This window comes from Podarcis gaigeae (genome assembly GCF_964106915.1).
Source record: "Podarcis gaigeae genome assembly, chromosome: 12".
NCBI lineage: Eukaryota > Metazoa > Chordata > Lepidosauria > Squamata > Lacertidae > Podarcis > Podarcis gaigeae.
In genome coordinates this window covers 28,654,669-28,667,770 of record NC_139688.1, presented here as the reverse complement: position 1 = coordinate 28,667,770, position 13,102 = coordinate 28,654,669, and the positions used below count along the sequence as shown (strand labels likewise).

The window sequence follows — 13,102 nt, the reverse complement described above, 5'->3', positions numbered from 1 at the left end:
CACTAGCGAAGCCAACAATGGTTTGTATTGCAGTTATGAATGCAAAACTCCTTACAAAAGCAGGAGCTAAAGTGACAAACTGACAAGGAAAATATTTCTGGCTGGGCAAGTTTTTCCTGGGGTCATTGCCATTTAGAGGTTTTGCTGGCATTTTAAATGGGCTTTCTTGCTCTTCTTCTGGGGTCTACTTCAGTAGTTCTGAGTTATCCTTTTCCTAGCTAGCTGTGGCCCTGTGCAGCTAGGGGTGTTTACAATAAGCTCAAGGCTCCATCAATTTCCATTTAAAGCTAACCCCAGCCTTCTGAAATAAAAGATGACTTCTTTTTGATAACCGAAGCTCGTTCACTGAGCACCGCTGCTTCAAGCCATTTGTTTCACTGGTAGTTGGGCAAGGAAGAGTGTGGGAACTTTTCCCTGTAGGGTGTGGGAGCTCCTTCCTGCACTGTGAAGATAAAATCAGAAGTCTGAGTCAGCGGTGGAAAACCTATGGCCCTCCAGATGCCGCTTCCATCAACCCCAGTCAGTGTATCCAGTGGTCAGGGATGATGGGAGTTGTAGTTCAGTAACTGGAAGGCTTCCCCATCCATGGCCTAGATCAACAGCTGGAGACCATACTGTACCTCCATGAGAAAACTGCTCCAGTTTCCAGGAGGGGGAGATCCAGCATCAGTGTCCACCTCATACTCTGCATCCTCTGATGTTGCCTTCACAGTGTTATGAGAATACCAAGAAAAAGGGCTATTTGAAGTGCACTAAAATAAGTGAAGAGGTGTGGTGCATCACAAACATCCAGATGAAAGAAGCAACCACTATTTGCAGAAGAACTTCACATTCTAAATAAGATGCATGCACCTTATACTCAAAACCTACAAAGGTCGACTTTCTTTTTCCAGTTATGAGAATGACTCTACTTGTGCCCAGGTCAATAGCGGCATAAATCACCATCTTTCCAGTGTCAGAGGAATGCAATGAAAATAAAAGGGAAGGAGGAGAAACCATCAACCCAAAGGGACTGTGAAATATGCGAATGACTCGACAATTGCAAGTGTTGATTGGCGAAGTCACAATCCGGCTGGGCGAAAAACTACTCAAACCTTTCCAATAGAATTCAAGCATACAGTTTACAAAATATCCAAAAGAAGTGATTTCTTCTTAATAGCAAATCTCTACTAAATTGATTCTGCCAAAAGAACAACATGCATAAAGACATCCAGAGAAAACACTGGGAAATAGAAGTTTTAAGAAAACGTTCTGTTTAAAATCTTGTGGTCCCTCAACTATAAAATGTTTTAATGGACAACCATTCCACTTGCTTAACATGCAAGAGGTTGGGCCCAGAGTCAAATTCTTTCCTGCTTTGTGGTGAAGAGTCATTTTCCTTGGGGTCTGCTTGACTAGCACCCTCTTGTGGGCTGTCTATATGTTTCAGGCTCCATGCCCAACTTCCGGAGCCACATATATTTGTGCGCAAAAATGGGCACACACACGAGTCTGTTTTCAAAACAGTTCACCTCTGAAAACCTTCCAGTTTTGCTGAATATCTTTCATTATTTTGATTCAACGAAAAATAAGTCCAAAATCAACTCTATACCCTCTGTTTACATACAATTTTTCTTAAATGAGTAGAAACTTCCAAACTATGCAAATGAACACAGTCTTGAGAAAAATCTCTTTTTCTTCTTTCCAGCATTCTTCACAAAGAAACAAGTTTGCTGACGGGTTGTTGTTTTCTATACTTAGGGAGAAACAAAGCCACACTTTCTCCTGCTGAGGCACAGTTTAAGTACTGGTTATAAATAAGAGAAACCAAGAGGATTTATTCCTATATCAGAAAACATATTGGTCTGAATGTTAAATAAATGGCACTAATTCTAAATTACATCTGACCAAGTTCTGGAAACGGCTCTCGGTTTACGTGTCTGACTTGGTGGTCATTCAGTGTTAAGCATTCATACAAATCATGTTTCTGCAGGGGAGTGACTTTCAAGGAGCTGGGTAGCATCTTGCAAGTGCAATGCAGAAAGGAATCCCAAGCATTAATTAAGAGAGAAACAAGAATGTTATCACTGAAGGCAGAGACGGAAGGGCAATCTCCCGATGCCAACAAACGATAATCACCCATCGTCACCTCTGACCCTTTTTCTATACTCAGGAAAGACCTTCTAAAACTTACATACCCTGTTTTTAAGAGCTTTCTCTCTTAACGCGTAGGTCAACAAACTGTGCAAAGTGTCATACAACTAGACACACTAGCTATGTAGCAACCCTCCATTTCTCTCTTTGGTGGGTCTTTAGTCTCACAGTCCTGTTTAACCAAATGCGAGACTAGTGCAATGAAAGGAAAAGTAGTGGAAGGTCCTTTTCTCTCTTAAGTGACTTAATGCCCAACCATCACAGACTTTGCACCAAGGGGGATCCTTCTGCATGTGTGCAGGCCAGCAATGCCCCAGAGGTATATATGCACACAGATATGAAGGCTCTGGTGTGCAGGAACCATGTGACAGGCGATGGCTTCACCAGCTACCTCAGGCAGGATGAAGCCCTTAGGCTACCGCATTTCCCACGTATCCTGTAGGGCCTTTCCTCTTCCCAGACTGCAAGCGGGTAACCCAAACAACACAGGAGGGGGCCAGGCAGTGGTTGGGAACTCTGCGGAGCAGTTTTTTTGATCAGGTTCTGATCTAGTTTGGTCTGCATGAACTGAGTGGGTCCTGCCCCTACAGACCCCCTCTCCCCCCCCCCCGCACTGCCCAAACTCTCGTTCCTGCGTTGGAATCTTCAGTTTGCAGGGAACTTGGTTAAGCACCTAACTTTGCCGACTGCTAACACCACCACCCTATTGGAGAATGCATTGTGGAAGTGCTTATAACCAAAATATTTAGCAGCCTGCCTTAGTGGTTACGAAGCAGGTGGGAAGCTGCTGAATCGTTGTGCTGTGGCTGAGCCCTGTCTAACGGAACAAGCAAGAGAAGGAACTCAGGCGGAGCCCACACTTTGGGGGCAAACACGGCTAAATGTCGGTGCAACACCCCCACCCAGCTCTGGGGTATGCTCCAGAGATCAGTGTACTTTTATTACAGGTCTGGGGGATGCTCAGGATTGGCAAAATCTGAGCTAATAACGAGGGGAGGAAGAAGCGCTCCATTCTCCAGTTCCAGTATACTGAACAGACCAAACGCTCTTGACTGTCATCTGAAGACTAAAGGCGGCTTACAGTTCCTAGGAGCACATCTCACTTGGCTGCAAACAAGGGAAGCCCAGACAGCTGAGCATGTATTTGCCATGCTGGCTGGCTGTGTCTTCCGTAGGCGTGTGGCAAAGGGCAAGGTCTGCGCAGAGCATCTTCTCTTACCATTTGAAAGGCAAGGAGGGGAAGAAGCTGCGGTTGCCGCGCTGACAACTGTTGAGAAACAAGCCCCAGCAACGCTCACACCAGGACCGCTACTCCTATGACATCGGAAATACCCCTCTGATCTCATTTTAAATAAAAGATTGGAAACACTTTTAGGAACATTTCAAAAATGTTTAGGAGAGGAGGAGCAGAAAGAGGAGCAAACAAAAGCTGTCTTGCGTCCTTGCTTTGTCTGTTCTTCAAATATGCTCCCCCATTTGCATTTTATGCATTTCTTTCTTAACTGTAGTTCTTTAGGAGTGTCTTTTTTCTTTTACATTTTGACCACTTTCACTTTTTTTCTTAAAAAAAAAAATCAGATTAAAATTCAGTGCTCGACTCCCAAATTGCCACCAAGCAATAAACGAAGAAAGAGAACAATTACAGGATATAAATCAAAAGTAGTTATCTGCGGCGATAAAACCCAATTTACATGGTCCTAAACAGCAGGGATGCAAAAAATCAATATACAACGCAATATCGTCCCCCAGGGATCTTAGAAAAACAAAAGAGAGGATATAAATAATGTAAAGCAGAGGAATGTGCTTATAGATGTTACTAGTATATACATCCAGTTTAAATTACAAGCATGTAAACATAACTTAAAAGAGAAAATGAGCATCTAATGCATTTAACCTTAATGCATTCATAGCTAAAAATAGTACATCTCCAGTTTCTCCCAGATAATCTTTTTTATCTAAACAAAACCTTTTAACCTCTTAAAATAAACCAAAGAACACTAGTCTGAACAGATTTGCATCTGAGTTTTCTGTTGAATTTGCGTCTTGAGAAGCATTCTTTTTCAGTGCTGAAAATATGCCCTCTCTACAGAGTCATACGGGGTGTGGTGTCCCCCCCAAAGCATCAATATATCTAAAACAGTGTCCTTGACTGCAGAGATTTGTTATTCTAGCTGCAGATTTTCAGTTCAAATGTTGTATCGGGAACACGAAAAAAACTGCACTGGGCTTGTGGGGATGCAGAGAGCCATCAGAGAGATGAGCCACATGCAGCGACGCATGTACAAAAGGGGGGGGGGAAGGGGGGGAGAGACTATCATGGCTGAAACGACAATGTGACCTCCTGTACTGAATGGAACTTGCTAGCAGCACTCCAGTGAGAAGCCCAGGTAGGCTTTAAAGTAAATCTGGCTGCTAAAATGTATAAGTGATTAACAGAATCCTTTTAATCGCATTCATCATTTGAGCCCAATTTTCTGCCTGTTGAATCTTAGTCCCTAGTTCTGCGAAAGGCAGCACCAAGAGCTAACCAAAAATGAATTAACCACAGAACAGGTGGCTGGAATCAGATCCTCTGCACTTGTGCAATGCCCCAAAAGGGAAATGAGGCTATTGTCCAACGTTTACTGAAAAGTCTCATTTACTGGGATTCCTTTTCGCTTTCTACTCCACTGCATCATTCTACTAACGGGACAGTATTTAATTCTGAAACTCACATTGTCTTAACTGGCATCTCTCTCTCTCTCTCTCTCTCTCTCTCTCTCTCTCTCTCTCTCTCTCGTTAAGTACACATTTTAGCCTTAAGTAGGGTTCATTCTGCAACTCAATTTCAGCTGGTCAAATCCCAGGTCTGCAACCAGCCAGTCTCATACTCGCTCCCATCCACCCCTTGCCCCTCATCAGCCCCGCCCCCACGCTCTGTGCTGAAAATGGGTGGGGCGTATTCCTTAGAAAAGAAACAAGAGTTTTCCGTCCACTATCAGTTGAAAAAAGGAATCTCGTGCTACAGGAGAGAGTAGCTAGGGACACCTCGCCCCCTTGACCCCGAGGAAAACAAAGGGAAAACTGTATTCCAAAGTTCTAGCACAAGCCCCAACCTAATATTAGAAACCTAGCCTCACCCGCATGCAAAGAGGGTAAATGTTACTCTCTGCTCTCACATTAGCAAGTTAAGGCCCTGCTTCCTTCTTGAGCTAAACTGCTGTGTAGTTCACATGGGAAAGGGGGGAAATAAAATAAAGGATTGCCTCCCTCTCTGATGAGACAGACTCTGCTGCCTGTCATCTCCACTGTGTTGTTTCAAGTCTTGAAACCATGGCTGCAGAGATGAAGCCACCATCACCTCTGAGCATCGCTGCAAACAGAGCCCCGCTTCAGAGAATTGGGGGGCTGAGGTGTCAAAGCGGGGCGGCTGTTCCCATGAAAACAAACGATAACTGATACGCAGCCGATTCCAGTTTGCTCCCTTTCACAGGTCCAGTGAAAGCTTCTCAAGCGTTGCCCGTTTCTGGAGGCAATCTTCAAGTTTACAGTACAGCAAGCTGCGTCCTACCGTGTCCTATGCTGATTTACGGAAGGGGCCAGACACAACCAGAACAATGCAAAGGATGGAGTGGGGATGGGGAAAGGGAAAGGCTCTGAAGGCTGGCCCAGACTTGGTTGGCCAGCCCGGTTATGAGAAAATGCAAAGTGCAGTCAGGGCTTGTGGCCGGCCGAGTAGGCCAAAAGTACCAGCATGTCCACCAACTGCAGGAAAGTGTAGCTACACAGTGTTCATTTCCCCTATTTATTCTAGTTAAAGCCTCAGATATGAGTACAGAGCTCTGTGTAATGAAGACAAGGAGGTAGGGAAGGAAAACAAGACTCGCTTTTTGAGTTGCTTCCCTGAAAGCCTCTTCCCCGGTTCCTAATAGAATAATCATCAACTCTTATTCATCACTGGTCATTAGCTCCCTCTGTTGGATCTGGTGAGCGCTTCTCCGGCTTTCGGGGCTTCCTCTGAAGCTGCTCTTTTTCTTTCTTCCTAAGTTTTTCCCTTTGCTTCTCCATCTTCTCTTGAGCTTTGCGAGCTTTCTCTATAGACACTCTCATTTCTTTAATTTTCTTTTTAATGACAGCTCTGTCTTGGGAAGATGTCATGCCAAGGGCCTAATAGCAAGGAAAGAAAGAGAGGAACGGTTTAATTTGTAGCACCTTCTAAACATTTAAGTTGGGTGGAGAATAACCCAGTGTTCTTTCACAGCTTGACACCCTCATTCGACAAAAAGAGGGATAGCCAACTCACACCAGTGTCCTCTGCCTTTCGTACAAAAAAGGACTAGTGCAATGTTTGCATGCAAGCTTCCTCAGTCCACAGTATTAATGCAATGGTATCCATAAATGCAGCCCCAATTGCCTTTGCTTATAGCCTTGCATATCCTGAACTGAGCACCAGTCCCTATACAAAACCTCGCAGTCATTACTCATCAGCAATACTGGTTTAAATTAGTCCCGCATGTGTGAGCTGCTCTCACCTAGTGACTACGGGCCATGAAAGGTGCATTTTGAACGCTTGCTTTTCCCACTGTGACTGTGCTGTTCTGGAGTGACAGCCTGCCAAGTGGGGGTTCCAGGTGCCTAAAAGCCAGATGTTGCCAGAAGTGATTCCTTAGGCTGATCACTGCTATTCCAAAAATACTAGCAGGATCAGCATGAGGGGGAATAACAACTACGACATCTCCCTGGCAAATAGCTGCTGCAAAGCCCAGCAAGAACGTGTTTAATGAGCTACTTCTTGATTTGCTTCCAGGTATGGTTCCAGTTGTAGTGGGTAAGCTGACATCTACAAGCGCCTTTTGATGCTGCTGCATGGGGAGCGAATGAATGTGTGTATATGTATGTACACATATCTATACCTTCAGGGGTGGCCACAGACTTAAGAAAGCCCTAGCCAAAATAGGTTAGGACCCTCTTTTACGTTGATGCGTCCCCTTGAGCTTGCCTGAGAGTGGCGTTGATGGCAGCATTCTAAGGGTTAGCTTGGAGCCATCATTTTTCATTTCCCACAGTGCCTTGGGAGTGCCTGACTACAGGGCATTGTGGGAAACTAAAGTTGAGGCTCACGATTCAACTGCCCAATGTGAAGGGCCCAGGGCAAGTGTCGGCACTGGTGAGCCCTGCTGGGCCCCGGAAGCTGCCTTCTGGGTCTGCCTATTTATTTTTATGGAAAATAGAACTCACTGTGTGTGTGTGTGTGTGTGTGTGTGTGTGTGTGTGTGTGTGTTTTACACAGTAACAATAATACATACAATACAACTGCATTTTCTAGATTCAAAGTGACCCGTGACTATCTCCTTGGTAATTTCCCTACATTAATGGTACAAAATTAACACTGCAAGCAGAGGCAGTTACCTATTCAGCATAGCACAAAGTGAAATGTGATACAACTAAAGTCTCTAATAATTTGGCCAAAGGTGCAATTACCCCTGGCCGCGTAGGCCATTTTGTTTGTGCTCTAACACTGTCCTTTTTCAAGTTAAAAAAGAAAGAACACTTTTGCTATATAGAATAAATTAAGCTTGGTATACTGAAAACTGCCCATTAACTTTTAACACCGAGTACTGTGCATCCAGGGCTTTATTTTCAGAGATAATGATGTATTCAGGGTTCCAACTGTTATTATATCAGCAGCATAATCAAAATCTCCAGCAACTTGCACCGCTTCCATTATTTGCTACTTGCTAGTGTGGGCTTTGTTAGTAGTAAGAATATTTTTATTTTATTTTTTGGCATCCAAGACAAATATTTCCCGCTAACAGATCCCTTGGGCACAAACAGAATTCTGAATCTTGTTTGCCACAGTGAGAGGCAATTACCTTAAGCTTACTGCCATCCAGCTGAACGAGACGCTCTCCGTTTATATTTTGGGCAGTGAACTCAGGGACATACTGTTCTAGATTCAGGCTCATTAGCCAGTTGGTAACCTGTTGCACGCTCCATTCCTGAAAGGCGCGATTTGGGGATTGGCTGTGCTTGGGAGACTGTCCATCATCAAGGATCTGTAACAAGCATATTTCAAAGATCAGGTGTGTGAGGGTGGCATCATCGTTTCATGAGAGAGGCATCATAGTGGCACACTTTCTGATGGTACTCAAATACCTGATGTGCCTATCGATATGCAAGACCACCAAAACTGGCTTGTTGGGAGTCCACATACTTCAAAAAGCCCATCTAGTGTGACAGATACAAAGTATTAAAAAATGAAGTGGGGCTGTGGAAATACATGGGGTTGTCTGACAAAGTGAGTGGGCTCTCCTGGCCTATGTTTCAATGACGTCACACTGTCTGGAGAGCGGCCCAAGCATCTGGAAAAGCCCCCTTTGGTACTGAGAACTGAAGGACTAACTATTGTTTTACTTTCATCTCAAAGTTGATACATGCTGATTTAAGACAAGTAAATTTGGCAGGGCAAAGATTTCATTTGAATGTGGCCGCCTCATGGTGGGAGATGGTATTTACCATATCAGGGAGCTCATCCAGAAGTGGCACATGCCAACTGTTGCCATGAGAGGGCACATTTCAATAAAGCACCACATTGCACAAGTCAGTAGCACCGGTCAGTAGTGAGAGATCCTCTGTTGGACTGCACACATCTGAGAATGGCAGCTTCCCTTCAGATGAGACAGTGACCAGGGAACCATGCAAATATGAATCACAAAACAAGAACAATTATGCTGGGGACTCATTTAGTTTAGCATCCAGTTTCCCACAGTGGCCAACATGGTGCAACTGGGAAGTGCAAAAGCAGGGCATGAAGGTAATATTCATCACCCGATGTATTCCATGGCAAACTGCCTTTGAACCTGAAGGTGGCATACAGCTGTCATTGCTTGTAGCCACAGATAAGACTCTACCCTCCACAACCTTGCATAAACCAACGTGCTGTAGAGGTTAGAGTGTTGGACTGCAACCTGGGAGACCAGGGTTCAAACCCCGACTCAGTCATGACGCTCACTGGGCCAGTCACCGTCTCTCAGCCTAACCTACCTCACAGGGTTGCTGTGAGTATAAAAATGGGGAGGGAGAGAACTATGTCTGCCAGCTTGAGTTTCCTGAAGGAAAGGTGGAATATAAAGGTAAAATCCTCTTCCTCCCTCTAGTGGCCATCACTCCTCCATCTCATGGCAGCCAATTCCACGCATTAATTTTAGGTTGTGCGAAAAAGCAATTTCCTGTTGTCTGGTCCATACTTACTGCCAATCCGGACATGAAAATCAGGCCTTCATGTCCCAGGATCTAACTGTGCCTTTTAAAAATCCCCGACACAATAGAGTGAGTTTTCAAAGTATTAGCATTGTGGTGGGAGGGTTTGAGGGTGAGGGAAGAGAGGCAGGCATGCACTTCGTTCCCGTAATCTGCTATACAAAAGCAAATGTGCCAATGGGAAAGAAAAGAAATGGCTATATACCTGTCAGGGGTTCAGAAGGAGAGACACAGGAGGGGGAGCAAATGGAGAGTGAGGAGGAGGAGTACGAGGGGGGCGCAGGCAGTGACAGTGGCCAGAGTTATTCCACAAGCCTCTCTAGCGAATCGGAGGACTCACAGAAGGGAGCGCCGGTGGCCAGAGCGAGGGGGGTTCCAGGGGGGAAGCCCCAGGAGGAAGGGGCCAGCGGGGAGTCCCTGAGCAGCAGTTGGAAATCAGGACCAGCTTCTCCACCAGAGCGCAGTGGGGAGGGGGAGTCCCAGGAGTCGGGACCAGTGTCCTCACCACCAGAGGGAGGAGAGGAGTCAGCTTTGGCAACGCCCACATCAGGAAGCGGGGAAATGGTCAGAAGGAAAGTCACCGGCTGGGCGCGCGCGCCAAGTTCAAATGTACAGGAGCGCGGCACAGCGGGGAGCCCGGGAAGGGAGCCAGGTCCTAAAGCCCGCCGGAGGGAGGGACAAGACTCAGGGGGCTCAGCGTCAGAGGAGTCCAGGAAAGAGGAAACCCCAGAGGGCAGAAGGACCCAGTGAAGGAAAGAACAGCGTAAGAGGTGGAGCCGGGCTAGAATCTTAAACTGGTGTGGGTGGAGCAGTGAGTCAGAGGGGACTTAGCCGGTCTAGCGTCAAGACGTGGATCTGCGCGACCAGAGCTTAGAAATGGAAACTAAACTTAAATAAAGACTTTTGTACATTATATCCACCGGGCGTTGGTCCTCTGTGAGCTGGGATCTAGAGGCAGACCTGACAATACCTCTTAGTACAACCCTCTGCAAAAAATATCTCATTATTATTCTCACCTCGTCATCAATCATATCCAAGCTCTGAGTCAGCAATAAAGAAAATGGGAAAGAACACATTATGATATACAGAATGTGTACAACTGTTCAAATAAATAGGGGATCACTGGGAACCGGCTGAGGACAACAATGTGGCAACAATCCCTATTTAACAGAAATATGTCTTTTTCTAAGATATAATTGAGCTAGTATTAGTTACCCATGCACTCAAATAAGCAGGATTTGCCTGAACATTTGTTTAGCATAGGAGAGAGATGCCATGATGGTTCTAGTGGCTGAAATCTTCAACTGACCTATAGTTATATACCTTTGCTGAGATCAACAGATCTGGAATTTCCCCCAACCTGTGAGTTAATAGGTCAAGAAGTTACAAGTTACCATCGGAGGTCAGTGCTATTTAACCTTGGAGGTCTCGATTGCGCCTGGCTATAACGCCTAACCTGAACCATCCTTGGGAGTAGGAAGCCACCCATAAAAGGTAAAGGTAAAGGTACCCCTGCCCGTACGGGCCAGTCTTGCCAGACTCTGGGGTTGTGCGCCCATCTCACTCAAGAGGCCAGGGGCCAGCGCTGTCCGGAGACACTTCCGGGTCACGTGGCCAGCGTGACATCGCTGCTCTGGCAAGCCAGAGCCGCACACGGAAACGCCATTTACCTTCCCGCTGGTAAGCGGTCCCTATTTATCTACTTGCACCCGGAGGTGCTTTCGAACTGCTAGGTTGGCAGGCGCTGGGACCAAGCAGCGGGAGCGCACCCCGCCGCAGGGATTCGAACCGCCGACCTTTCGATTGGCAAGTCCTAGGCGCTGAGGCTTTAACCCACAGCGCCACCTGCGTCCCTCAGGAAGCCACCCATAGGTTAGCCCAATAGCCATATGATTTAGGATATGTATGGGGCATGGAAGAGGCAGGAAAAGTGATTGCCTTTTAACACCCAGCTAAACATGCTTCCCACTAAAAGGCTCCATTGTACTTGGCTTGCAGCAGCTGATGCTCTAACAGCAGCTCACTCACTTCCAGGTTTGTGGCGTTCGGGAGCCAAAACGTTTGACTCGCAAGGCGTTTGGGATCCAAGGTACGACTGTATATATAAATCCAACTAAATTTTATTTACAGTAGATCCACTGAAATTAATGGACCCAAATTAGCCATGCTTTTTAAAAAAATTTCCAATGGATCTTGTATTTCATACAACACTATGTGATTACATATATGTAGTTGCACCCTAACCCTTATTAATATATTATTATTAGTAGTAGTAGTAGTAGTAGTAGTAGTACCCCGCCCATGTGACTAGGTTGCCTCAGCCATTCTGGGTGGCTTCCAACAGATATAAAAACATAATAAAACATCAGTCTTTAAAAACTTCCCTATACAGGGCTGCCTTCAGTAGCATAGTTATGACATCTGATGGGAGGGCATTCCACAGGGAAGGCACATTGCTGAGAAGGCCCTCTGCCTTGTTCCCTGTAGCTTCATTTCATGCAGTGAGGGAACTGCCGGAAGGCCCTCGCAGCTGGACCTCAGTGATGGCTGAATGATGGGGGTGGAGACGCTCCTTCAGGTATACAGGGTCAAGGCTGTTTGGGGCTTTAAAGGGCAGCACCAACACTATGTATTGTGCCTTGAATTTATGTACAGGGCTTTGATTTTATAGGATATATGATGTCCTAAGCACTTTTCACATTTAGTCTTTGACTCAAAATGCATTAGGCCGTAACAAACGGCATTGTTTCCTGTACATTTCTGAAGAGTGCACTGAACTTTTTGTTCCAAGTCCACCAACAGACACATCCTGTGGATTTTCTGATTGTGAGCTGCAGTCATAAAAAGTATTTTCCCCGCAAAGTTAAATTCAGCCAAGAGCTGTTAGCCTATTAACTAATCCACAGGGAGCACAGGAGTTATTTCCTACTATGGATACCTCATCAGATGACAGTGCTATGGAGTGTGAAAATCCTGGGGTTTTCGGTTCTGTCCCTAAGCCGCTCAGATCAGCTGAACTGGTGCTGCTGGGACTGAAGTCGTCATTGAAAGCGAAATTCTGTAAGGAGACAAAGAAGAAAACCAAACCCATCAGTCAAATGGCGGCGAATAGGCCTAATGTCCAAATGAACTGGCTTCACCCTGCTGAGCAGGCACAGCTCAGGAATGATTGTGATAATTCACATACCACGGAGTAGGAAAGCAAACTCAAAGTGCTCTTCTTTACAATGTCTTGAAAAATGAAATGTATTGTCATTATCTGCAAGTGATGAAGACAGAGCTTTCTGCACACCTGGCTTACAGTTGTAGATAATGCTGAGCTGACAGCTCTTGACGGAGAACAGTTGTTGGCTAGAATTTGGGTTTGTGTGTGCATGAAAATGGGCTGCCGAAAGATTGATTTCTTAGCGCACGGGGTGTGTGTGGGGGGGGGAGTGGATGATTTTTTTTTAAAGGGGGTTGCTGGAAGCAGGTTAGCCGCCAGGAGTAGCAGGGAGAATTCTCTCTTTTTAATGTAAATGATTGCAAGGGAGTCCCATTGCTGCCTGCCATCTCCACCCCCAACACCTTAGTTGTGCCATTCCAGGGCATTCCTAGGGAATAAAATAGCTGCAACTGAAAAATGATGTCTACCAGTGGGGACTGCAATTTCGCCCTGAGAATAAATGAAACGGAATGAGGTGTAAAATGGGTTTGGAATAATAATCTGACCCAGCAGAAACACAGGATT

General features: G+C 45.7%; 1 protein-coding gene across 26 annotated transcripts in view; it reads right to left on the bottom strand.

Annotated features, from left to right (window-relative positions):
* Positions 1 to 3,699: 3,699 nt before the first annotated feature.
* Positions 3,700 to 13,102, bottom strand: part of PPP1R9A (protein phosphatase 1 regulatory subunit 9A) — a 144,314-nt gene continuing 134,911 nt past the window's right edge. For 14 of the 26 annotated variants that reach the window (XM_083705197.1, XM_083705209.1, XM_083705196.1 and 11 more), the window contains 5 exons: positions 12,311 to 12,430; positions 10,389 to 10,412; positions 7,986 to 8,168; positions 4,921 to 6,279; positions 3,700 to 4,882 (listed from right to left, as the gene is read on the bottom strand). In XM_083705197.1, coding sequence (XP_083561323.1) covers positions 6,067 to 6,279; positions 7,986 to 8,168; positions 10,389 to 10,412; positions 12,311 to 12,430 — 540 coding nt within the window. In that variant the 3' untranslated portion in view covers positions 3,700 to 4,882; positions 4,921 to 6,066. Of the gene's footprint in view, positions 4,889 to 4,920; positions 6,280 to 7,985; positions 9,578 to 10,342; positions 10,413 to 12,310; positions 12,431 to 13,102 lie in introns of those variants that run through there. The other 12 variants (XM_083705201.1, XM_083705211.1, XM_083705221.1 and 9 more) reach the window with 3 other exon arrangements.